The 27,885-nt window shown below is 43.6% G+C and overlaps 2 protein-coding genes and 1 long non-coding RNA gene across 3 annotated transcripts in view; 1 reads left to right on the forward strand and 2 right to left on the reverse strand.

Moving 5' to 3' along the window:
* Positions 1-4,808, reverse strand: part of nacc2.L (NACC family member 2, BEN and BTB (POZ) domain containing L homeolog) — a 57,817-nt gene extending 53,009 nt beyond the window's left edge. Inside the window, exon 1 of the mRNA XM_018229471.2 lies at positions 4,683-4,808. The gene's annotated coding sequence lies outside the window, so the exon portion shown is untranslated. The remainder of the gene's footprint in view (positions 1-4,682) is intronic.
* Positions 4,809-17,936: 13,128 nt separating this feature from the next.
* On the reverse strand, positions 17,937-20,416 carry tmem250.L (chromosome unknown open reading frame, human C9orf69 L homeolog). The gene is made up of 2 exons (XM_018229472.2): positions 20,245-20,416; positions 17,937-18,588 (listed from the first exon to the last, which is right to left on the reverse strand). Exon 2 carries the CDS (start codon positions 18,454-18,456, stop codon positions 18,037-18,039), a length of 420 nt encoding a protein of 139 aa, XP_018084961.1. The 5' UTR covers positions 18,457-18,588; positions 20,245-20,416; the 3' UTR covers positions 17,937-18,036.
* Positions 20,417-21,055: 639 nt separating this feature from the next.
* Positions 21,056-27,885, forward strand: part of LOC121396856 — a 114,861-nt gene continuing 108,031 nt past the window's right edge. Inside the window, exons 1-2 of the long non-coding RNA XR_005963194.1 lie at positions 21,056-21,095; positions 22,643-22,724. This is a non-coding gene — a long non-coding RNA (uncharacterized LOC121396856). The remainder of the gene's footprint in view (positions 21,096-22,642; positions 22,725-27,885) is intronic.

The raw sequence follows: 27,885 nt of genomic DNA on the forward strand, positions 1-27,885 counted from the left end.
TATCTGTAACCTTGTTATGAGCTAAGGGGGCCCAGTCTGAAGGCCAGTTAGGGTGAGATTTGGGGTGAGTGTTTATTTGTACCCTGGGTACCCCTGGAACTATAGCAGGGTGACACCCCAATGTTTCTATATATCTGTAACCTTGTTATGAGCTAAGGGGGCCCAGCCTGAAGGCAGTTAGGGGGAGATTTGGGGTGAGTGGTTATTTGTACCCTGGGTACCCCTGGAACTATAGCAGGGTGACTGTTACCCCAATGTTTCTATATATCTATAACCTTGTTATGAGCTAAGGGGGCCCAGCCTGAAGGCTTGTCCAGTGTATGGCCACCTTAAATCTATGTATTAAACTTGATGCTCTGGGGATTGAACAAAAATGAGCATTTATAAACTGAATGAAAAGCAACTTCGATTCATTGCAGCCCATGACATGAGTCAAAAGCTTGTTATTCAAAGGAAGCCAAAGCAAACAGATCTTTCTGCTGAGCAGTGTTTGGCAAAAGTCACAGAGCCGATCCGAAACCATTCTCTTCCCAGAGAGTTTCTCCCCACCCTTACCCTACGGATCATTTACAACTTATACCACATTTGTCATGAGCAACATTTTGGCACGCTGGCATCAGTTTCACAGGGAAGCAAATATGTATTTTGGTGGCTTGGAGGTGTAGGAGAGACAGAGAGAGAACTATACAAGTCGACATTACACAGCAAACAAAATTAATCAGGTGAAAACTGTGAGAGTATCAAGGTTATCTGTAAACAAACTGTGTAACGGCAAATGTAGAAAAATAGCATGTTCTGGGCACACAGTAAGCTATAATCTAATACTTTACTGTCTAAGGGAATCAATATGGCAGCTCCCTCTTCCCATATGTATAAATACAAATATACAGAGAAGGAATGTTCTGGGCACACAATAAGCTATACCCTCATACTGTACTGTCTAAGGGAATCAATATGGCACCTCCTCCTCCCATATGTATAAATACAAATATACAGAGAAGGAATGTTCTGGGCACACAATAAGCTATACCCTCATTCTGTACTGTCTAAGGGAATCAATATGGCACCTCCTCCCATATGTATAAATACAAATATACAGAGAAGGGATGTTCTGGGCACACAATAAGCTATACCTTCATACTGTACTGTCTAAGGGAATCAATATGGCAGCTCCTCCCATATGTATAAATACAAATATACAGAGAAGGAATGTTCTGGGCACACAATAAGCTATACCCTCATACTGTACTGTCTAAGGGAATCAATATGGCACCTCCCTCCTCCCATATGTATAAATATACAGAGAAGGAATGTTCTGGGCACACAATAAGCTATACCCTCATACTGTACTGTCTAAGGGAATCAATATGGCACCTCCTCCCATATGTATAAATACAAATATACAGAGAAGGGATGTTCTGGGCACACAATAAGCTATACCTTCATACTGTACTGTCTAAGGGAATCAATATGGCAGCTCCTCCCATATGTATAAATACAAATATACAGAGAAGGAATGTTCTGGGCACACAATAAGCTATACCCTCATACTGTACTGTCTAAGGGAAACAATATTGCAACTTTGGGAATGGGAAAATGTAGTGCATCAGTTCTAAGTAATAGTGATTTTGCATTAGTGATCTGATTTCCATTTTGGTGCAGTTTAATTTTGGCTCAAACCTGAAATTAAACTCATTCTGTTGCTGTGAATTGGGGGGGGGGGTTATATTTGGCCTCCATATTCTCAGGTTCTTCTCTGCTAGTTCATTATATAAGTATATATATATATGAATAAAATGTTGACGTATCGCTTTTCTCCAATTTTGGCATAAACAAATGAGGCTTCTGACGCCTTTCAGCCCCTCCTGGTGGTGAGAGTGAGCGCACGGCGTGTCACCTTTAAATCATATTTGCAGTTGTACAATATGAATTATTCAGAGCTGCTTATCCCCAGCAAAAAAAAAAAAAAAAAACTTGAGGAAAGTACTTTGTGTTCTCTATGTGAGATGCACTTCCCTCCAATTACTCTAAATGGAGACGCCATTACATGCTGATTCATTAATCTGGATCCTGCGCGTGTGCTCCTTCCCTTTTAAAAGGCATTTATGTTGCATTGTGGGCAGCCGTGTGCCAGCCTGCCTGCCAAGCGGGTATCTTGTGTATTGAGTAATTGATGATCCGTCTCATTGTTTTAGCTTTTTCAGAAGTTAAAATATTAAACAGCAAGTGAAGGTGAAGCATCAAGTGGACAAAATTGAATTGTAATGTCTCTCGGCCTATTGGTTTGGTGCCGTCCTACTGACGCAATGCAACGTTTGCTAAGAGTCCTGTAATAAGCCAAACCCATGCAGGTATTATAGATGCTGTATAACGCTAAAAGGAATATATACCCTGTAAAGAATTATTTCCATAAATCCATGTATTACGTCATAGCTTATTGTGTGCCCAGAACATTCCTTCTCTGTATATTTGTATTTATACATATGGGAGGAGGTGCCATATTGATTCCCTTAGACAGTACAGTATGAGGGTATAGCTTATTGTGTGCCCAGAACATTCCTTCTCTGTATATTTGTATTTATACATATGGGAGGAGGAGGTGCCATATTGATTCCCTTAGACAGTACAGTATGAGGGTATAGCTTATTGTGTGCCCAGAACATTCCTTCTCTGTATATTTGTATTTATACATATGGGAGGAGGAGGTGCCATATTGATTCCCTTAGACAGTACAGTATGAGGGTATAGCTTATTGTGTGCCCAGAACATTCCTTCTCTGTATATTTGTATTTATACATATGGGAGGAGGAGGTGCCATATTGATTCCCTTAGACCAGTGATCCCCAACCAGTAGCTCGTGAGCAACATGTTGCTCTCCAACCCCCTGGATGTTGCTCCCAGTGGCCTCAAAGCAGATGATTATTTTTGAATTCCAGGCTTGGAGGCAAGTTTTAGTTGTATAAAAACCAGGTGTACTGCCAAACAGAGTCTCAATGTAGGCTGACAATCCACATAGGGGCTACAAAATAGCCAATCACAACACTTATTTGGCTCCCCAAGAACATTTTTCATGCTAGCGTTGCTCCCCAACTCCTTTTACTTCTGAATGTTGCTCACGGGATCAAAAGGTTGGGGATCCCTGCCTTAGACAGTACAGTATGAGGGTATAGCTTATTGTGTGCCCAGAACATTCCTTCTCTGTATATTTGTATTTATACATATGGGAGGAAGTGCCATATTGATTCCCTTAGACAGTACAGTATGAGGGTATAGCTTATTGTGTGCCCAGAACATTCCTTCTCTGTATATTTGTATTTATACATATGGGAGGAGGTGCCATATTGATTCCCTTAGACAGTACAGTATGAGGGTATGGCTTATTGTGTGCCCAGAACATTCCTTCTCTGTATATTTGTATTTATACATATGGGAGGAGGTGCCATATTGATTCCCTTAGACAGTATATTATGAGGGTATGGCTTAGTGTGTGCCCAGAACATTCCTTCTCTGTATATTTGTATTTATACATATGGGAGGAGGAGGTGCCATATTGATTCCCTTAGACAGTACAGTATGAGGGTATAGCTTATTGTGTGCCCAGAACATTCCTTCTCTGTATATTTGTATTTATACATATGGGAGGAGGAGGTGCCATATTGATTCCCTTAGACAGTACAGTATGAGGGTATAGCTTATTGTGTGAACAGAACATTCCTTCTCTGTATATTTGTATTTATACATATGGGAGGAGGGAGGTGCCATATTGATTCCCTTAGACAGTACAGTATGAGGGTATAGCTTATTGTGTGCCCAGAACATTCCTTCTCTGTATATTTGTATTCATACATATGGGAGGGTGCTGATTATGGTAAAGACTGCCTAAACCCTTTGTTGCTTAATTACTTTTCATCAGACAAAAAAGCAGAGGGGGAATTAACTTTAAAAACGACTACAAGACCACAAGGTGGCGCTATTGATATCCATGTCCTATGACACTTTGGGATGACATTTGTGTATCTATGTAAAACCATTTAGAACTCTACGCTGAGTTTGTATTTCAAAAAGGTGCTACAGTCTGATTTCTTTCATTAAAAAAGAACTAAACCCCCTACGATACAATATCAGCCTGCTTCTCTATATTGATTTCCTCTTTAAATATTTAGAATGGCACTTTTTTTTCCCAGTAGTGATGTTTCCCAAAACAGACAGGCATCGTTTAAGGCAGGTGTTTCAGGGTTAACCGCTCCTATGGCTGCAAAGCAGGGAGGGTTTCTGGGAGTTGTAGTTTTACAAGGACACTGTTTGTGTTCTGGATAATGTCACTATACGGGGGGGGGGGGATTTAGGATTCTGTAATCTTTTTCTGAACTACAAATCCCATCATCCTCTGTTCCCTGTAATGACTGTAGCATTCAGCCGTGGGCACAGATTCAGAGGGTGGGCACTTGTAGAATGAGCAATAGTTCACAACTCCTCTCCATGTGGCTAAAGGAAAAAGTTTCTGTAGTTCCTGGCAGCACATACAGAGCCGGGCAAGGCAAGGGAGAGTGGCAGTGCCCATATCTGTGCCCAGCACCCATTCACACTGTTATCCCTCCTGCAGGATGGGTGTAGCACCTAATCTGCTGCAGCCTCCATTGTCTCACATGCAAAGTGCTGCATGAGTGAAGTTGCCTACCTACCTGCACGGAGCACCCATTGAAATGGGCAGCCAGACGCCCCTCCCAGCCTGGCACACGGCAGGAATAATCAGGCTTGCAGCAGGGAAATTCTGCTCCTGTGCTTTCTCCGTGTGTTTCAGAACTGCAGCAGGAAGTGACTCCAACTCACATGGACTTTCTCTGGCCTCACCCAGCATGACAACAGAAGTCTTAAAGGGACAGGCTTCCCGGTTCAACCGGTGCCAGGAGACCTGGGGGGGGTGTTAGCTGCTTGGTTTACCTGGAAATCCAAAAAAAATCCTAAAGATCCAAATGCCCGAATATCTATGTAAATGTGTCATTTGCTCTCAAGATAAACATGAATATCGATTGGAAGAGAACTTGGGGGGAACCGATTTCCCTTGTAAGTTTCATCCAGGGGCGTAGCTATAGAGAAAGCAGACCCTGCGGCTGTAGGGGGGCATAGGGGGCCCCATGAGGCCCAAATAATCAGCAATTTCAACATTTATCATACCTCCCAACATTTTGGAAATAAAAAGCGGGACAAAAAAGTTGGAGCGCGTAGTGCAGTGAAATTTTGTGGCCACACCCCCTAATTACCATGTTCATTTCACAAAATTGGCAGGTTATGAAAGTTTGAACATATTTCTGTGTTTTTTCCCCCCCCGTTATTACAGTTTTGCTAATGAAGGTGAATTGCCCTTTAAGCTTTGAGTCTAAGGGTAAGGGCACACCTGGCGATTCGGGGAGATTTAGTCGCCTGGCGACTAATTGCCTCTTCTTTGGGGCGACTTATCTCCCCCCGAACGCCTTCCCTCTGTCTTGCGCCGGCTATAATGAAAAGTCGCCTGCGACATGCGGTGCTTCGTATTCCGAAGTTGCGCAAAGTTTCCTCGTGAGGCAACTTAGGGCGATTTCCGAATACGAAGTGCAGTGTGTGCCATGCCGCAGGCGACTTTTCATTATAGCCGACGCAAGACAGAGGGAAGGAGTTTAGGGAGATTAGTATCTTATATCTTATATTGTTACAATTACTTATTTGCTTATCATGAAATTGTTACAAAAGTATCTTATCTGCAGCTGTGGCTGTTCTGGGCTCTCTGCCAAAGGCCAATTAAGTTAAAAACGTTGTTTCTTTTTCTGCAGTTTGAGCTGTCAAAAGAGGGACTGTCCCTCTTTTGACAGTTGGGAGGAATGCATTTATTGGTAAAACAGGGCAATCTCTGGATAGGTTGGGGGCCCTAAAATTAATTAGCTTTGGGGCCCAGTAACATCTAGCTACTCTACTAGTTTCATTCCTTGCCACTTACCGCCCCAATTCCTAAAACAGTTAGATTGCCAAATATCGGCCACTCAGTTCAATTTCCATTTTTAATAAAAGGGTCTTTTTTTTTTACTTAAAATACCATCATAAATATGTATCATCTGAGGCTCCATTCAGCACACCAGAATGGGTGGGGCTTTGTTTACACAACAAAATAAAGATGGCTGCCCACAGCAGAGCTGATAACAAACACACCTCAAGCAAAACCTTGGCTTCTGCCTCAAAGAAACTATTTTTACACGTTCAGGATAAAAATAAACTGGACGGCAGGTTACATTGCTAATTTTCATTCTATGGTGTGACTTGTCCTTTAACCTTTGGCCTTGTGGCTTTGGGCACAAAGGGTCTAATTGAACAGAATGACTGATGGGTTTTGATGGGACTTGATGCATTAAGACCTTTCCAGCCCAAATCTTCACATTCCTACATCAGCTTCCAGATTTGCCCCAGTCACTCCCCAGTTATACAAAAACTCCACCCACAACCCCCTGAGACTGTACTGCCACCTGTTGGTGGCTGATTATTATTGCAGAAATACTCAGGATCTATATACACAGTCACTAATAACACCTACAACTACTTCGATATCAACAGCCAATCCATTTTTGTGGATACTGTGTGTAAGTTCCTGGGAGATAACAAACATTCTTATCAACATGTATTTATAAAGCACCAACATATTCTGTAGAGCTGGACAACTAAAGGGTGTATACAGCAGTAATAAAGGGAGAAACATAAAGATAACATTTTTAATAAATCTCAGCTGCCATAAAGCAGGACAGGACTGCTGCTTACAATGGGGATCAGATAGGATCTGTGCAGCCACTGGGACAGAATGTTCTGTTATACAGATAGCTAGAATCTCAGCTGCCATAAAGCAGGACAGGACTGCTGCTTACAATGGGGATCAGATAGGATCTGTGCAGCCACTGGGACAGAATGCTCTGTTATACAGATAGCTAGAATCTCAGCTGCCATAAAGCAGGACAGGACTGCTGCTTACAATGGGGATCAGATAGGATCTGTGCAGCCACTGGGACAGAATGCTCTGTTATACAGATAGCTAGAATCTCAGCTGCCATAAAGCAGGGCAAGACTGCTGCTTCCAATGGGGATCAGACTGAGTATCTAAGCAGGAGCCCAGGGGTCAGTAGCTCAGAAACCATAAATAAAACAGTCCCCTCAAACTTAACCCAAAAGCTAAAGTTAAACTCCAGCCCATAGTGCCCGGGGGTGAGTTGCTATCGTTACAAGGTATGAAACATTAATGTGGGGGGCACAGAGAGCTGATGGAGGGGTTTGTGTGCTCCTCACTCTACTCTCAGTGCTGTGGGGAGGAGAGGGAATCACAGTGGCTGGAAGGCATTGTTCCTTAAATCATTAGCTCCTCGGTAGCCTGCGGCAAAATTGGATCCTGTCTCGCAGCGTCCTTAGAGATGGTTTGTTTTGCCTGACGTGCATTATCTTGACAGTTTGGACTCCATTGCTCGCATCTTGGAACTGGCGTTTCGGGAACACGGGCTCAAGGTCTTAAAACAGACATCGAAATTTCTGACACCGCAGTGTGTCAGGTCACAGGGAGAAGGGGAAAGTGCTGCCTGCAATGAAATAGGAGCTGGTACTGCTGCTTCCCCTGGATCCATCTGCTGCCATCACAGCGCTCAAGATGGTGTTTGTTGCCTGGGAAGACTCCGACATCTGTTACTGTAAAGAGCATTTGCTGCCAAAGAAGCTACATGGCACCTGCGGGGTCCCGGGGAAGGGCAACTGAAAGGGGATCTCCTCTAAAAAAGCTGATTTTTGCCTAATTCAATGGGTTTATAGTTATGTGTAAATGTAATGTTATGTGAAAGCCCTGCCTGCCTGGCCTTTTGGTTCTGACTCATGAAACAATGTATCAGAAGTCAGTTTTATCCCCCAGGTCTGTTAATCAGCAAGCGATTGTCGTTTGAAAGCTTGTCTCTGTTAGTGACTGTCATGCGCTTTAATGCAATTGCCATTGAGCTACTAAATGTCACCAAAATGCCTGATATCTGCCCATGTGCCATTCCCTTTAAATTGCATGGCCAGGCCTATTTGATCCTTTATACCCCCTCTCTAGTGATGCACAGGTTCAATATTTTCTGACCCAACCGGAATCCAGCCTGACCCTTTAGAATAATTTATATATCAGATCAACACCTCCCATGTTACATTAGGGGACAGGTTCAAGGGTATAGATAAAAACCTGGCCACACTGTTGACTGTTAGCAAAGTAGGTTTTGGGTGAGGCAGAGGGACTGGGTTAGACCACCACCTAACTGGATGGGAAGGAGGTTTAACAGCTGTTTGTGTTGCCCCATGACAGTGGTGGCCACCCCTAAAATCTTGCCCCCTGGGCCCGAGTCTTTGTAGCTTACAAAATAATCCTGACCTGCCCAGCAGCCCCAACAAAGTTGACAGCCAGAGTCGGACTTGGGTGTGTGGGTCCCGACCCTGTTATCAATCAGCATAAATGCATTTATATATATATATATAGAACTGGGCCCCCTTGGATCCACCCCAATTAGCCCATTGTTTTCCATTGCTGGCTGCGTTTGGCACATTGTGCTGAATACAACCCATACCTCCCAACTGTCCCTTTTTCGGAGGGACAGTCCCTCTTTTGACAGCTCAACCTGCAGTCCCTCATTTGTACTGGAAGTCCCTCTTTTCGCTGCACTGAACAGCCAGAAAAAGAAACAAAGTTTCTCACTTAATTGGCTTTTAGCAGAGAGCCGAGAACAGCTAACAGGTGCAAATAAGATACTTTGTAATTTGCAATTTTGAGACACAAAAACACACTTTAGATAAGGAGAAATATTTTCAAACTTTCATAACCCTGCCAAATTGTGTAAAATGAACATGGTAATTAGGGGGTGTGGCCACAGAAAGGGGCGTGGTCAAAAAATTGCTGTGCTACGTGCGGAAAAATTTTTTTTGTCTCTCTTTTTACTTCCAAAATGTTGGGAGGTATGTACAACCCAAGGTGCAAAGAGCAGCAGGCAGTCCTGTACTTAAAGCGATTCTGTCATGATTTTTATTGTTTTTATTTCTAAATGACACTGTTTACAAAGCAAATAATTCACTCTACAATATAAAATTTCAGATCCAATAAGTGTATTCTTTTTTTTTAGTTGTAACATTGGTGTGTAGGCGCCATCTCAGGTCATTTTGCCTGGTCATGTGCTTTCAGAAAGTAAAGAGTTTATCGGAGCGCAAGTCACATGACTCAGGGCCGGAACTAGGGGTAGGCAGAGTAGGCACGTGCCTTTCACTGCTACCTACCCCTAGTCCGGCTGAGAAAGTGCTGCTCAGTCCATGCACTGTTTGTGCACATGCGAGCGCTTCCTATGCGTGCGGTCAGGGCGCATGCGTGCGATTCCTATATGTGCGGCCAGGGTCGGACTGGACATGGGGGGGCCCACCGGGTAACTATACTCCGGCCCCCCCGTGCGCATGCGCAAGCGTCTGGCCGCTCGCCAGCGCGCATGCGCGAACGTCTGCCCGCACGCCAGCGCGCATGCGCGAATGTCTCGGCGCACGCTGGTGTGCGCGCAAACGCCGGTGCGCATGCGCAAACACCGACGCGCATGCGATACCGGCAAACAGATTAATTTTTATTTGGGGGCCCAGACATCGGCGGAGGGGGCCAGAACATTGGGGGAGGGGGGCTGGGCCGGCGGGGGCCCATGAAGGCCGGGGCCCACCGGGTTTTTTCCCGGTTTCCCGCCGGCCCAGTCCGACACTGTGTGCGGCGTCACTGCTGGCTGGGTTGCCTGGGGCGCCCGGCCAGCATGGCCCGGTCCTGACATGACTGGGGGCTCCTGGGAAACTGACAATATGTCAGATTTCCAAATTAAATGTAAAAAAAAATCTGTTTGCTCTTTTGAAAAATGGTTTTCAATGCAGAATTCTGCTGGAGCAGCACTATTAACTGATGCCTTTTGAAAAAAACATGTTTTCCCACGACTGTATCTTGCTGTTAAGTTTGGGGGCATCTAAGGGGATGCCCACGTGCCCCTTATGAATACAGTGATGCCAAATGCAGACAGTGGTTCATTGATAGGAGGGCACAACTCCTATGGAAGTAGTCGCTGTGTAAATGCTGCAGTAGGGGAAGAAAGAGGGGTGATCCGAAAACCAAGGTTAATTTGAGAGGATAAACAGCGTCCAGACGACATTTATTCCAACCACACAGCCTGGCTTGCAGGGAGATGGCCATGCCAGGCGTCAATATCAAGGGACAGGTATCCGATATTCTTCCTTGAATTAATGGCTTTGCAGGGAAAGTATCTAGCAGCCAATGGCAGTAGCACTAGCCCACCCTAGCACTTCCTCGTCCCCCTCCTGAATATTCCACCCCCTGTTCCCTCTCTCCAACAATTGTTCACCTTCCAAACACTTTGAGTTGTTTTTAGATTGTTTGCCAGAAATAAAGACTTTTTCAATTACTTTCCATTATTTCTTTTTTACTGTTTTTCCAAAAATCTTTTAAAGTTTAAAGTTGAATGTTCACGTCTCTGGTGTTTGAGTCTGGCAGGTGAGTAATTCAGGTGCAGGCTCTAAACTGTTATAATTTTACCTCACAATGAAACTACGGGCGACTTCGGAAAACGAATCGCTCAGAGTACCATCCCGCCGGCGATTTACATTTTAGCATGCAGTTTCGTGCAGAAGAGGAGATTTGTCGACGGGCGACTAATCTCCCCGAATCTGCCTGTGTGCCCTGACCCTTACAGGGTCGGCGACCTCCCCCTCCCAGAGCTGCTTCAGAAGGTGAAAACTGACACTTTACACTTCAATATTGGAAAAACGGTCACACATAGAAAATTGGAAAGTCGTTATTTCTGTTGATCTATCGGAAAACAACTAGTTGTTTGAAGGTGAACCACCCCTTTAAAGAAATCAATACGACTTCTCCGGCTGCTCAACAACGCCGCCGCTGGGGTGGTTAAACGGCAATAGACGGAGGAATAACGCAGCCCTTAACATCTTGCTTTCTACTTTGATTACCAGCAAAAATGTTATAAAACTTTACGAGGAGCAATTTGTCACTCGCGCAGGAATATTATGGAGCCGTTCCGCGCGCCCCTGAGGGAATGAAATGGGAGAAAGGCGGCCGGGGCTGCGCATTCCGACGCCGCTAACGTTTTAAAGAGGTTCCCATTAACATTACAGGGCGCTGCTAAATATTCATGGCATTTAAATGTTCTCCGATGTGCTATGCGCAGAACAAGGAGGATTAGGAGCCGTATATCATGGGATATGGAAATAGCAAGGGAGGGGGTGATGGGTCTGTGGGGGACATACAGGTGCTCATATTAAATAGAGGGAATCTTAATCTTTAATCTGTTAACCCCATGCTCACCCAAGGAGGGGCCCAGGAACTCAAGGGGTGTTATAATCTCCATGAAATAGGAAGTGATGTTTCACTTAGTATAGTCTGTATCCACTAACACATGGGGCCTGCATGGGAACAATGAATGCGTCCTGTATTTCTCCCAGATAGTGTCGGACTGGGGGCCTATCAGAGAACCTGACCTCCAGGGCACCCCCAATCACAATAATCCAATCTGCAGCACAAGTCAGCTGAAAGGACTGAAGCTGGCTCAAACTGGCCCACCGGGAAAAATTCTGGTGGGCCGCACTCTCTAGAACCATGCCGGCCCCCACTGTTGCCCTGATGGGCCCCCTGTTGATTACACACTACAGTAAAGATGGCCGTGTGTGCCACTGTGAAATGCATGGCAGTCTTTAATCTTTCTTCCTTACTTCTGGCTCGCCTCCTCATTTGTCACCCTGCTGGGCCCCAGCCATTTGCCCATGACTTTGCTTGCTCCCCCACCACCACTCTCCCCATCACCCTGCTGGCCTGGAACGCTGCAGGCCTCTTACTGTGGGACTGACAATATTTTTCTCATTCGCAAGATGATGAAAAAGGTTAAAGATGGCCAAACATCCATCTTTTACACCTTTAATCTTTTTTTGCAGGAGGCAGAACGGATCAAGGAGCATCGGGAGCCGAGAAAGAACAACATTTGGTTAAATTCTGCTTGTGCAAGAGTGGTGGAGGTAAGCTTCAAATCTATTCGTGTTCTGCAGTAATCATACAGGCATGTCTGGGGTTAATGTGTTCACTGTCCATTTTCTGCAGTGATCTTACAGACTTATCTTGACTTGATTAATATGCTCATTGTTCATTTCTTACTGGAATGTCTCACTTAATATGAGACATTCCGTTCATTTCGTACTGATATGTCTGGGGTTAATATGCTCATTGTTCATTTCTTACTGTCATGTCTGGGGTTAATATGCTCATTGTTCATTTCTTACTGATATGTCTGGGGTTAATATGCTCATTGTTCATTTCTTACTGTTATGTCTGGGGTTTATATGCTCATTGGCCATTTCTTACTGGCATTTCTGGGGTAAATATGCTCATTGTTCATTTCTTACTGTCATGTCTGGGGTTAATATGCTCATTGTTCATTTTTTTACTGTTATGTCTGGGGTTTATATGCTCATTGGCCATTTCTTATTGATGTCTGGGGTTTATATGCTCATTGACCATTTCTTACTGGCATTTCTGGGTTAAATATGCTCATTGTTCATTTCTTACTGGCATTTCTGGGGTTAATATGCTCATTGTTCATTTCTTACTGTCATGTCTGGGTTTATATGCTCATTGTTAATTTTTTACTGATATGTCTGGGGTTTATATGCTCATTGGCCATTTCTTACTGATATGTCTGGGGTTAATATGCTCATTGGCCATTTCTTACTGGCATTTCTGGGGTTAATATGCTCATTGTTCATTTCTTACTGTCATGTCTGGGGTTTATATGCTCATTGTTAATTTTTTACTGATATGTCTGGGGTTAATATGCTCATTGTTCATTTCTTACTGTCATGTCTGGGGTTTATATGCTCATTGTTCATTTCTTACTGTCATGTCTGGGGTTTATATGCTCATTATTAATTTTTTACTGATATGTCTGGGGTTTATATGCTCATTGGCCATTTCTTACTGATATGTGTGTGGTTAATCGTACACACTACCAGGTGTGAGACAGAGAGGTGAGAGCCTAAAAATGTTGGCAATTCACTAAGCGCGGTGCATTTTCTGAGGCCCCAAGATTTACTTTCACCTTTCACCAGGTAGCAGGGTGACCCTGGGGATCCAGGGCTCAGCAGGACCAGGGACTATGAGGATTTTTCCCAGTGAACCAGTCCGACCCAGCTCTCAGATTGGTTGATCAAGCAGAAGATTAGTGCCAGAGGACCAGGGAGCAGAAGTTAACATGGTGGCCACCAACCATCTTTCTTAATACATTCTCTACAGAGCGGCTCAGGCACTGACATTACTGGACCGTGTTTTTCCGGGTCTGTAAATATGGATCGTGCCTCTGAAAATCAAATTCGGGAGTTTGAGAAAACTGATTTTGCCCCCAACCTGGTGAGACCCCTAATGAATGACGTTAGATAAAATGGGCTTCACTTTTACACACTGAGCGTCGCAAAACCGCTGCGGCCGCCATTGATATAATGACATCATGCCTGGAACTCAAGCGTTGTTTCCTTTTTTTATAATGAACACCCCTCCAGCATTTCAGACAAATGCGCCCATTAATATTCCGCCGGAGAACAACGCACATTCAGACATAATGAATGGGCTGGAGAAATGGATCTGGTGGATGATATTAACTCCCGCTCGTGCAGATATATTCAGATCCAGCCTGATAACGACAAACAAAGAGAGGACGGGATGGACACGTTACTGCGCTCGGCATGGAATCCTCAGTGTTTTTGTTCATTTTGGAGATGTCTCATTATTCCTTATTGTACTCTACTCTTCAATTAGTCCTGGGGGTATTCTGTTTCAGCTTTTATAAAAGGACATATTGTTATTATTATTATTAGAGATTAAATCCATGTCACTGGGACAGAATTCTATGTTATACAGATAGCTAGAATCTCAGCTGCCACAAAGCAGGGCAGGACTGCTGCTTACAATGGGGATCAGATAGGATCTGTGCAGCCACTGGGACAGAATGTTCTGTTATACAGATAGCTAGAATCTCAGCTGCCATAAAGCAGGACAGGACTGCTGCTTACAATGGGGATCAGATAGGATCTGTGCAGCCACTGGGACAGAATGTTCTGTTATACAGATAGCTAGAATCTCAGCTGCCATAAAGCAGGACAGGACTGTTGCTTACAATGGGGATCAGATAGGATCTGTGCAGCCACTGGGACAGAATGCTCTGTTATACAGATAGCTAGAATCTCAGCTGCCATAAAGCAGGACAGGACTGCTGCTTACAATGGGGATCAGATAGGATCTGTGCAGCCACTGGGACAGAATGTTCTGTTATACAGATAGCTAGAATCTCAGCTGCCATAAAGCAGGGCAGGACTGCTGCTTACAATGGGGATCAGATAGGATCTGTGCAGCCACTGGGACAGAATGTTCTGTTATACAGATAGCTAGAATCTCAGCTGCCATAAAGCAGGACAGGACTGCTACTTACAATGGGGATCAGATAGGATCTGTGCAGCCACTGGGACAGAATGATGTCTAAGGGAATCAATATGGCACCTCCTCCCATATGTATAAATACAAATATACAGAGAAGGAATGTTCTGGGCACACAATAAGCTATACCCTCATACTGTACTGTCTAAGGGAATCAATATGGCACCTCCTCCTCCCATATGTATAAATACAAATATACAGAGAAGGAATGTTCTGGGCACACAATAAGCTATACTCTTATACTGTACTGTCAATATAGAAACCTAAAATCCATGTATAATTTCCTCGTTAAAGCTACAGTGGAAATGAATATGGGGAGGCTCATTAGCAGGCAGCACTCACATGAAGGAAAGAAAGTTTCATTGGCTTTTGTCTGTACAGGGAAGAGGAGGAGGGAGGTACAAACAAAGCCTTGTCTGTTAAATAAGTGGAAATCACACAATGTTGCTATGTCAACAGTCCGAAAATAATGTCGGCAAACAAAAGCCGGAGTTATACGGCATCCAGGCATCTGAGCCGGGGAATTGTTGTCACAACCGTTCCTGAATTAGGCTTTTGTCGTCTTATGGGAACATTGGGAGCCTTGCGCTGTCTGGGGGACCAGGCGTTTATAGAGTGCTGCAAAGCATTGAATCCTTATTGTCAGACTTGTGATGGGCGTTTCCTCATGTTCATGCATGGCACAGTATAATTCAGCGCAGCCCGCGCTCTACCCATTGCCATATTATTAGTGTGGCCTTCACTGATTCAGTTATACCATGTGACTCATACTGTAGGATGGTGGGGTCTATAACATAGTTTATTTGGGCTGTTTCTTAGTGCGCCGTCTCTCCGGCCAATCAGCTACCGAGATGCACATATCAAAGGATAAATAACAGCTCTACTTGCCAACCTGTTTGAGGCCAATGCCTGTCTCGCCATCGCTGGGAAGCCACAGAGTAGCCTGAATACTCTGTGCTGCTGATTTTTCCTTATTGGCTCTGCGGCTGCCCTGTTATTTGAAAGGGCAAGTAAACCTTATACTTGATGTTCAGCGTTATGTGGCCTGTAGATGCAACGTCACCCTAATACAGAAGCTTTTAATGGAACATGAGTCATGGAATATAATCATCCATACAGCTGGGGGTATCAGACACTGATAAGGAACGTTAAAGTTTAGAGATACCTTTTAGCAGTGGAGCCTTTGGTTTGATTCCGAGCAGGGCCAGATCTTTTGTGACAGCGAAATTAGACTGTAAGCTCCGCAGGGATTAAAGGGGCGTGGGCACAGGCCATAGTGGAGCGTTGGGTTCAGAAAAAACTTCCTAAACTGAATCACAAATCAACCAACTCAAATTTCAAAATAAATTTCTCCATGCAGAATCAAACCCTCCGTGCCAGGAAATCCCTGCAAAGTCTGACGCCTTGTGATTTCCCCAGAGTGAGAATATCTATTATTCATTTGCATTGCAGCTACGGCCGTGTCTAGTCTCTACAGTCATCTGTCTGTACTCCGCTTGCCCTGGAAGGGTGGCCCCCTGCAAGCATCTGCTTTTTGGGGGGCTCAGGAGTATAAAGACTCCATTTGGACCACATCAATATCTTTAGATATTAGGGGTCAGTTATGACAAGTAAAGCAACATGCAAAAAGAAAAAATGGGTGCAATTGCCATCTTTTTGCACTTTAAACAGGTTCAACCACTCCATGAGTGTGTTAGGTGGTGCCACAATTCACAAGGGGCAGACAAAGGGTGATACTTAACTGCTCATTGTGCCGCTTAGTGCTCATGCCTGGGTGCAGACACACGGAGCAGATTTTGGTGCAGAAACACCGGAGAATTAATTTTTTAACAGAAATCCTGTAGCGTGTCTCCACCCAAGCCAATGCCGTGCTTACCGGTGTAGACGCATCACGAAGCAGAGGTGGGTGGTTCGGTTTTTTTCTCGGCATATAAAAAAATAGCCAAGTCTGACCATAGTCTAAAGGGGGCCCTACACTGGCAGATTTAAGCTACAGATTCAGCAGCTTATCTGCTTGTGTATGGGGTCCTCCAATGGACTTCCCTGACCGATATCTGGCCAAAAATCACCCAGATTTCTTTCAGGCAGATTTGATTTTCACAGGCTTCCAAGGGCCTCATAGGCTAATGGATACAGCTCTTGTCTCTTTGGGGTAATCTGATCATTTGGCCCTAGGATGGGCATATTGGGGGTTAGATCCACTCGGTTGGCAAGTGTATGGCCACCGTTAGTGTGTGTTTGTTATTTCTATGCATGTTTATTACATATGGGTGCCCACAATAGAGCCGGATTTACCTGATCAGTCGGCACGGACCATTTGCAGTGTTCCCTTAGCAGAACAATCGACTTAACCCTGCAAATGGCTACAGAAATGCCCTGATCTTTCTTGTTATTTTATGGGCATTAAAGAGAAGCACACAGTCCGTGGATGCAGTTGTCTATGCATAGATCATCTTACTGGGGAACCTATCAAGCCGGCCACACATTGCCAAATTGGGTGTTGTCAACCAAACTGCCAACACGGGGGCCAGTCTGTCAGAATTTCTGCTGTTTGGTCGAAAGCAGGAGCTTAAGTTAGCAGTTCGGTTTAACGTGGGAAACTTGTTTCCTCTGATTGGGTAGGAAGTCTACGGGTCTATGTGTGGGCTGTAGTCTAGGAGATTTGCCCCCCCCAAACTAAAGAAGGAAAGCTACCGAAGCAGTTTATTGCCAATAGATTAGCCACAAGCTATAACACTATATTTATTCTGCAGAATGCTTTACCATACCCGAGTAAACAGCTCTAGAAGCTCTGTTTGTTTAGGATAGCAGCTGCCATATTAGCTTGTGTGACATTACTTCCTGCCTGAGTCTCTCCCAGCTCACTCATATCGGTCACTTGCCAGATTATGTGGTTCATAGGAGGGGATTAAATGAAACCCCCTGCAGACAGGCTCACATAGCGGGGCAAAACAGGCTCACATAGGTGGGTGTACCGTATATGTAATAAGCATGCATAGACCAATCACACCCAAACGCTAAAACGAGAAGTGATTTTTATTGAAATCCATGGATTTCGGCAGATTAGTCGCCCAGTGAAAAATCTCTTCTTCTTCGAACGACTAATCCGCCTGAACTGCCTTCCTGCTGGCTAGAATGTAAATCGCCGGCGGGATGGCACTTGGATCACTTTGGCTTTCCGAAGTTGCCCCGAAGTTTCCTCTTGAGGCAACTATAGGCGACTCCGGAAAACAAAGCGTTCAGAGTGCCATCCCGCTGGCAATTTACATTCTAGCCGGAGGGAAGGCAATTCGGGGAGATGAGTCACTCGAAGAAGAGGAGATTTTTCCTCTCCCCGAATCTGAGCGTGTGCCCTAACACTAAAAGACTTTCGGAACGGACGGGATACCGGAAACCATGTGACGTGCATTTATTATAAAACCAGAAGTGTCTGGCTGGGATAAAATAGGAGAAAGGCAACGGAAGGCTGGTCTCCATGTGCTGCATGCACCTATTCACATATCCACAAACACCATGAAGCACCAGCCCAGCCCTCCAACCAGCAGCATGGTCACGTGAATCCCATAAATAAGCAATTCGTTCAGCAGGCTAAAGTCCACTCTCCTCCGCCCAAGCAGCAACAGAATGATGGATAGTTTGTACTGGAGGCGCAGGAAGATTCGGATACCCAGATACTGAAGGCAAAAGAGGAGGGACAGCGCCACCCAGAGGATGGACGTGAAAAGGCTGCAGCTGAAATAGAGCAGGAAGCGGATGAATCCATACATCCATCGGGATTTCAGGTATATGTCGAAGTTGTTGTACTTGGTGCGCACCAGATGCGTGGTTCTGACCGGTCCGCAGGCGGAATGCAAGCAGGTAGTGTGGGGTCCATGGAATGACCGAACACGACGGGGAATTGGGATTACAGGCATCGGGGACTCCACTGTCTGCAGAGTGGCAGGGGAGGACGCACCCGGATCATAACATCAGTTGACTGGCAGGCCGGAATGGAACAGAAAGCGTGCAGATCCCAGAGGTGACAGTCAGGAGGAGGTGGCATTGAGCTGCAAAATAAAACACATAACGTGAGCTGATGGGTATACAAAGTATCAATTCCCATTTACCTTGATCAGTGCACAGGGCTGCTGAACACAGTCCCAGCACTTAGCTGTCATTTAGATATACACCCCCCCCGCCCCATCTATCACTTGCTACGTTCCTCTCCTGCACCCTGGATAGCACCCCAATCATAGCGCTGGTGTTACTTTGCTCAAGGGGAGAATACACTGGGAAGTAAACGTGAGATAAGGCTGCTTTACACTGAATGCCATACAACTGCATATGTTTCCAGGCGTGAATCTGTAATAAATCAATATCATATAAAGTCTATGGAACCCATGGTTAGTACCAGCAGCCACGTGTGACCCTCAGAAAGCTTTATAGACTTATCTTATGACATCATCATCCTCTAATAATCAGCCCTCCCCCACCAGAAGATTGTACATCCATTAATAAATCCATCAAAGGTGACTGATCTGATTTGAAGGCCCCTATGGACTATAACCAGGAGACCTTCTCAATGGTGACAGATCTGTAGAAGCACGGAAACACAGAATGCCTCCTATAGGCCCTCTGATCAGATATATATATATATATATATATATATATATATATATATATATATATATATATATATATATATATATATATATACACACACACAAAAGCCATGAATAGCCTGTAAATTATATCCTTATAAATGGCGACTTGTGATGTCATCAGTTTTAAACGGTAAGTAGTGATGTCACACGACTCACCAAAACTTGTCTATTATAATAAATAAAGTCCCACTTGTAAAATTTAAGGATATTAGAAGTCACCTTGGAGATCCATGACCTGTATAAAAGCATTAGATGGTTATGGAACTCCTCAGTGACTTATATTTTACAATAGGGGGGTACTTTATTCACTGTATAGAGAGAGAGGGTATGGCCTGTAGGTTTATATGGAGGGATAGTGGAATGTACCATATTGAGCATCAGTGTGACAAGAGGGTATCATCCTGTGGGTAAGGGAGGATATACTATGTATCCATAACTGTGGGGGGATGCCCTGATAGGGAGCTTATTAGGTTTGGGATGGTATGTGTGCATGTATAGATATTTATTTATTAATACATTAACTCCCAGCATCCCCCACAGGCTGTACCACCCAAGTCACACTGATAGCTATCCCCTCAATGTCTCACAAAGATACCTCCCAGCACCCCCCACGCTGGAATATATGGTATGGCTCAGGTCTCCCCCTGCCATAGTACCCACTGATATGTATGTGGTACATCCCGGTCACAGTGATATGTATATGGTACATCCCAGTCACAGTGATGTGTATATGGTACATCCCAGTCACAGTGATGTGTATATGGTACATCCCAGTCACAGTGTTATGTAGATGGTACATCCCAGTCACAGTGTTATGTAGATGGTACATCCCAGTCACAGTGATATGTAGATGGTACATCCCAGTCACAGAGATGTGTATATGGTACATCCCAGTCACAGTGTTATGTAGATGGTACATCCCAGTCACAGTGATGTGTATATGGTACATCCCAGTCACAGTGATATGTAGATGGTACATCCCAGTCACACTGATATGTAGATGGTACATCCAAGTCTCCTGCACATTATGAGCCAAGCTGTTTGTATCACAGCACTTACATGCGATTATCTCCTCGCCGCTCCCCCGCTGCCAGAGCCCTGAAGACCCTCGTCCCTCCATCCCGTCAGACTCTCAGCAATACCAGCCGGTGTCACGCCCCCTTTAGCAGGTGCCAAACCTACCGGCCCACTGCTCCCTCACTTCCTACTTCCGGGATTCAAATCTCGCGCTCTCTGGAGATCTCGTGTAGTGTAACCAGGGGAGAACTCTTGTTGCCAAGGCGACGGTCCTGGTACAAAAACCCTTGTATCTTCTTTTCCTCTCTCAGTGAGTGCAGGACCGTCTGTCAGTCTGTGAAAAAAACTATGTGTGTGTGTGTAAGAAACAAGGTTACCTCAGGCTCTTACTCTGCTCATTGGGGGACACTGGGCAATAATTGTTTCTATTAACATAGGGACCTGCCACTTACTTACTTTGTATTCTTCTTTTGTATACTGTAGAGAGGGATATTCTGAGACAATTTGTAATTGGTTTTAGTTTTTTATTATTTGTGGTTTTTGACTTATTTAGCTTTTTATTCAGCAGCTCTCCACTTTGTAATTTCAGCCCTCTGGTTGCTAGGATCCAGATTCCCCTAGCAACCATGCACTGATTTGAATAAGAGACTGGAATATGAATAGGAGAGGCCTGAATAGAAAGAGGAGTAATAAAAAGTAGCAATAACATAACATTTGTAGCCTTACGGAGCATTTGTTTTTTTTTAGATGGGGTCAGTGACCCTCTTTTGAAAGCTGGAAAAGAGTCAGAAGAAGAAGACATATCGTTTAAAAACTATAAAAAATAAATAAATGAAGACCAACTGAAAAGTTGCTTAAGATTATCCATTCTAGGAGGGTGTGGCTAACAACAGGTAGGCAGACTGGTGGGGAGACACTGCTTTGTGGTGTGTGTGATTTGAACATTGATATGTCAATTTTTGTGGTTTATATGCACCAATAAATGTTTTTAAGCGAGAAACTGTGCATGTCTTTGATATTTAGATTATCCATTCTATATCATAGAATCAACCCTTCAAATTGACATGCACATTTGCCCTATCTTTTGCCCCTGACCCATTCCCTCTCTGCCCCAATTCCTTCTTCTAGATCTGCCTCTATCCCCTGACCCTCTATCAGGCCACCGTCTCCACCAAATCTCTTTACATCACCTCTTTAACTTCTTTAGTCATCACACCCCTCATTCTTCTGTCTTCTTTCTTTCTTTCTTTCTTTCTTTCTTTCTTTCTCTTTTTTGTGTTTAAAGGTGGCACCTCTAGGAGGGTGTTGCTAAACCTCTCAACATTTCAATGACCAAATGAGGGACAAATTAGGCCAAGTCTGGACTGGGATTCAAAATAGGTCCTTGCATTTTAAATACAAAAGCCCAATCAGTCTTCCAGCAGCCCACTGAACAGTGACTGCCTATGGCACAACCTACAGCAGTCCCTCTGGTATTTGCCAGAACTCACAGACTGCCAGTCTGGGCCTGATGCCCCTTTCCCACCCTAGCCATGCCCGGTTATGCCTGGACTTTCTCCCAATCCACCCAAACCCCACACACTTTTCCCAAGCCTCACCTCTTTTTGGCTCCATGATGCAAAATTGTCCAGCAAAAAAGTGGGACCATTTGTTTTTGCTGAAAAAAATGTGAATGCTTAATAACTATGAAAAATTGCAAATTGTTTCAGAAAATTGCTGTGTACGTCTGATAACATACTGAAAATGTGAATAAAAAATGGTGATAATACCCTTTAAGAAAGAATGTATAAGGGGCCAATTCACTAACTTCGAGTGAAGGATTCGAAGTAAAAAAACTTCGAATTTCGAAGTGCTACTTCGACCATCGAATGGGCTACTTCGACCTTCGACTACGACTTCGAATCGAAGGATTCGAAGTAAAAATCGTTTGACTATTCGACCATTCGATAGTCGAAGTACTGTCTCTTTAAGAAAAAACTTCGACCCCCTAGTTCGCCATCTAAAAGCTACCGAAGTCAATGTTAGCCTATGGGGAAGGTCCCCATAGGCTTGGCTAACTTTTTTTGATCGAAGGATATTCCTTCGATCGTTGGATTAAAATCGTTCGATTCGAAGGATTTAATCGTTCGATCGAAGGAATAATCCTTCGATCGTACTATCTACGCTAAATCCTTCGACTTCGATATTCGAAGTTGAATGATTTTAGTTCCTAGTCGAATATCGAGGGTTAATTAACCCTCGATATTCGACCCATAGTGAATCGGCCCCTAAATGTATAAGGGCCAGTTGAGATGTACAGCCCTAAGTATATGCTGGCTGGGAATCCATACCTACAATTGCAGCTTCTGCACAATGCTAAATAATGTACACAACTGTCATATATATAAATACCAACTGCCCGAATTGCCCAACGTCCTAAACGCATGACTTTATTTAACAGGTACACTTGGTGCAAATCTCAGCTAAGCGACCACCCTGAGCTCTTGGCTTTCCTGATACAGGGACACGGCACTTCTGAGCAGGTGAGAGTTAGCTCTTGTGTTTAATCTAGTCATCTGCTAGTATGGGATCTATTTTTAATTCATGTCTTGAGGCAACTACCAAATGACAAAATTAAGTACCGGTATGGGATCCGTTATCCGGAAACCCATTATCCTGAAAGCTCAAATTACAGGAAGGCCGTCTCCCACAGACTCCCATTTTATTCAAATAATCAAAACTTTTAAAAATGATTTCCTGTTTCTCTGTAATAATAAAACAGTCGTTTGTGCTTGAAGCCAACTAAGATATAATTAATCCTTATTGGAAGCAAAACCAGCCTATTGGCTTTATTTAATGTTTACCTGACTTTCTGGCAGACTTAAGGTATGAAGATCCAAGATATGTTTTCCGGAAAACCCCAGGACCCGTGCGTTCCGGATAACAGGTCCCATACCTGTAATAGGAATATTTTGATTTGGCAGCTATACAAAGGTATTTTTGGCCATTATTTCCCACGGAAGACAAAACACCCATATTGCTCTTAAACATTAAAAAAAAAAAATAACAGTTGTGTTGCCATCCACATGGATTTATGCAGCTTAGTTACCATCAAGTAAGAGCTTTCATACTACAAGGAAACAGCAAAACCAATCCATTTTGGAGTTTATTGGATAATAGGTTTGGGTCAAAATCTCTTTAACTGTGCCAACCCTAACCAGAGCTCAGCCCACCACTCTACTTTGCACATCTGCACCCAACCTGCCAATCTCTGACATCAACAGAGGAGGTGGGCCTAAGTATACAACTAACAGCTGTTAGCCGCATCTGCTGTAAGACGTTGGGTTGGGACAGAGCAGGGAGAAGTATAATATGAGATGTGGAGATGCAGGTATTAGCACTCACTTAGCCAAACATCAGTAGTATGACCAGGAACTAATGAGAGGGAGACAGTACCTTTATGATGCAGCAAACGGGGTGATGCCAACATTATTCCATGGAGCTCAAGACACTTTTTACATAATCAAATGTTTCAGGACTACATGTCCCCTTCCTGAGTGACTGAGGAAGGGACACATGGGCCTGAAACGTTTCATCATATAACAGGGAATAATGTTGGGATCACTCCGTTTGCTGCATCATAAAGGTACTGTCTCTCTAATTGTTTCCTGGGCAGAGCAGGAGAGTCAGGGAGCAGTTTGGATGATGGAGAATATGACCTGCGACTCACTACAGGGGGGCTGTGTGATAGAGCATGCAAGTTTGGGGGCATAATCATTTCAAGTCTGTACAAAGCGACAAACCCAGACAACCCTGGTTACAAGGTTGTTTTTGAGGTTCACATAAAGGGGTGAGTAAGGGTCACATGTAGGATTTATGATATACTGTATAATATATGTGTTGCTTTATCTCCCTGAATAAACTTTAATATGAAACTGAATATAACAGTATTATTGTATGGTTGCATGGAATAGGTTTGCACATTGAGAGGTAAGTCTGCTTTGGTCCATGTGCATTACAATAACCCAGGGACTAGCCATAGGTACATAAATTCAAACTCCATACTTACTGATATACACGGGTTTTATCTGCCGTACTATCTAGCCACCCCCTTCCCTCTCACCCCAGTCTGGTGCCATACAACATATTGTGACATTGGCCAGACCATCAAAAGGAATCACCACCACTGAAACCACTGCAGAGTAAAGGTAAGTGATGCCTTACATAACATTTTACCATTTAAATATCACCAAACCATTATGTACTACTATTAATTGTGAGATATAACGATAATGGCAGGAACAGCATCATCATTCATATAAAACTTGCTGGGTTGGGTCTGCAAGAGCACATTTGTGAGGGTTGGTGTAGATAATAACAACTTAAATTTCTCAAATGAACACACACACGCTAATTCTGGCAAGTTATAAACGTGACAATAAAAGAAAAGGCCTTAAAGGTACTTTAGCCAATATAACTCCCTGAAACCCCGGTAGATAATGAAGAACTATAGGACAATATTGGACAAACATTTGTTTTATATGATATAATTGGTGTGTCTATGGCCACCTTAACTGCTAATATAAAGTTACTCTAGGAGTTAATGCTAGAGCTTCAGTGTGTCCATGCATGTGCCGGTCTGCCCTGTACTCCAATTGATCAGCATGTGGGCCTAAAGGTGGCCATAGACGTTAAGATTTTTCGACCAATTTTCATGCGACCCGACAAATCCGTCGAATTATCCGTCCGACATCGGTCAGAAAATCAACCGGGCAGGTTAGAAAATTTTTATCGTTCACGGTGAAATTTATCCATTGTTCGATTGTTTGTGGGGCCAAGCAGGCAGCTTCCCACAGTCTTCCTAGCTTCAACTAGACAATATGGTCACTTTAGTTGATGGACAAATCGTACATTTTAGCAATCGTTTCAGGATAAGCTTTCTCCTACGATAATGAAAGGATCGTTTAAAAATATGTCCACCTTTATGGACGGATACTGAGAAAGACCATAACCACTTCTGCATGGGATCGAACAATCAGAACATCATGATGTACCAGGCAGCTGCGAATTGTCTTTTCTTCATTTTCCCATCAGAACCGATAAACCGCCATCCTCCAGTACTGCACAATTATCTGTACATTGGAAACAGAGAACAATCTTCTTCATTGTGCATGTTCCTTATAGTTCCATTTTGTCACATTTATGCTGAATCCACTGCTGTGGGCTCTCTGGCTGTTGCAGAACTATCACTCTAAGCATACCGAATAACCAGTGGTTTCAAATAAAGCTAAATGGCTACAAGAGGTGAAGGGGGCTGTGCTGCTGATCATTTACGACCTATACGTTTATTTGGAAAGTGGATTCATCTAAATTGCATCTGAATTGTAAGGAAATTGTGGATACATAGATGTCACTGTGATGGCATTTATAAACAACCTTCACCTTTATTATACATTTTCCACTCTATTCATCCTGGAACCAAAGTTAATCAGCACATCTACTGGACCCTGTAAAGATATAAAGCTAGGTACTCTGTGGTGTAGCTAGATGTTACTGGATCCCACAGCAAATGTACCCATGACCCCAGAAAACAGACGTGAAGTATCGCATGTACAGACACAGACAAACACAAGAGCAAAAGTGCTAGTTTGGGTTAGGCAAAAGTGACCATGCTACAGTGCTAGTCAGGTATCTACACCTATACATGCTTCTGTCTTAGAATTTCTTATAGGCAGTTCTAGCTATTGACCTTACTATTGAACTTACTCAAATCAGCTTGCTGGCGCGCAATTCCAACTGTGAAAATCACCGAAAATCAAGGAAGAGGTGGAAGATCCATTTCCCCAGCTAAGCACATAAATCAGTGTCATTCCAACTTGTGATGTTAAATCAAGCCAATTAGACAGCGGCAGTCCGACGGCATTGTTCAAGCGGTGCTACTGCTGCTACTATTACACTGAGAAGGTGATGCTTTGCTAAAAATTAGAGAAACAACAAAAATTCAATGGACGTTTTTTTCTCGCATTTGTTTTTACTGCATATGGGTGTATTTTAATGGTGAAATCTGGAAAAAAAACTTTGCCCATCACCAGTACCGGCATAGATAATTTGAGCCTGGACAGGAAGGGGTCAGCAACTCCCTCTGTTAGTAGTAAGGATGCACCAAATTCACTATTTGGGTGAATCCCAGAATCCTTTGTGAAAGATTCAGACAAATACCGAACCGAATCAGAATGTTCGTATGCAAATTAGGGGCGGGAATGGAAAAAGTGGAAAAAACATTTTTACTTCCTTGTTTTGTGACGAAAAGGGATTTCCCACCCGCCCCTAATTTACATATGTAAATATATGTAAATTAGGACTTGGGTTCAATTCAGACAGGCACAAGGATTCGGCTGCATTAGTGCATTTCTAATCACTGACGAAGAAATTGGTTCTCCAGAGTCATATCTAAGATTCGACTGAATCTAGATCTTGCTGAAAAAGGCCAAATCTTGGTCGAATCCTGGTGTGGTGGTGCTCAGCCCTCACCAGCTTGGTAAGATTTGAGAAAAATGCCTATTTTCTACCCTAAATACACCCCTAAGTACTACTTGAATATAAAGTCTTACTTTGTTATAAGCAGAAAGGGTCCCTGACCAAAGTTTAGTGGAGCTTCAACCAAGTTTTGCCTGCAAAAGAGGTGAAGTATTACCTTCATTTTCTAAAGCTAAATTTCTTATTTTAGCTACAGCTGGATTCCAGAGGATTCTGGGAAATGAATTTTCCATGGTCTAGACTTCAGTCCAATTCTCAGAAACACTTGAGAATTACAAGCAAACGTCCCCATGGAGGGTGATCTGAATGAATGACACATTAAACTTTAAGGAACAGTTTATAGACAGTGCCCTCTCAACTAGATGTTAATATGTGTCATGCAATGTATTTTTATTGTACAGAAAAGTTGATAAGACTCTAATAAATCTCCCTTGCTGCAAAAGAGATACAGAATTATAGATATTCCTGAACAGTGGATAAATTAAACATGCTCTGAAGATTTATTCTTCCAACTGACGGCTTCCAAACCTTATTTCAAGCCTATCCGTCAGTGTACGTGCCAGAAAGACAAACAGCAGCCTCCATAGGATGCCTCAGCATAAATCATGAACATTCGCTGGGGTAGAGAGTCTGTTGTGATTGGTTGCGTCTGCTGGAACCCCCCAGCTTTGGAATGTTCAAGTTAAATTATGCAAAATCAAAAGCAAACTTCATAATACTTCATCAAAGATGCATAAAACTTGTCAGGCCCAAATAAATCATCCCAATTAACTTGCTTAGGGCTGGGATTGCATTTATTAATTTAATCAGCGGCAGATTTACTTGGAGTGATGGATTGCCTTCTCAGGGTAGGTGGGTTTAACTCCATCTCTGCTGTATTGTACTGTGTTGTGTTGGAGGTAATGTACAGTATCTGTGTGCTACCCACATGGAAGTGGAAGCCATACTTTAGCCAGAATCTGTACATGGTTAAACCAACCAAAAGCCAGTCATAATATTAAAATGTTCTCATAGGTAGTCCAACTTGGAACCATTCAAGTTTTAGCATGTTCACATGGTCAGACCAACCTGTAGCCACAGTGGCTTGTCAGCTGTACAGTAGGCCTCCCTTGAAGGGCTTGGAACAGTGATGGTGTTGGTCAACGGTTTCCTATATCTGTGACCTTG

This window comes from Xenopus laevis, chromosome 8L (genome assembly GCF_017654675.1).
Source record: "Xenopus laevis strain J_2021 chromosome 8L, Xenopus_laevis_v10.1, whole genome shotgun sequence".
Taxonomy (NCBI): domain Eukaryota; kingdom Metazoa; phylum Chordata; class Amphibia; order Anura; family Pipidae; genus Xenopus; species Xenopus laevis.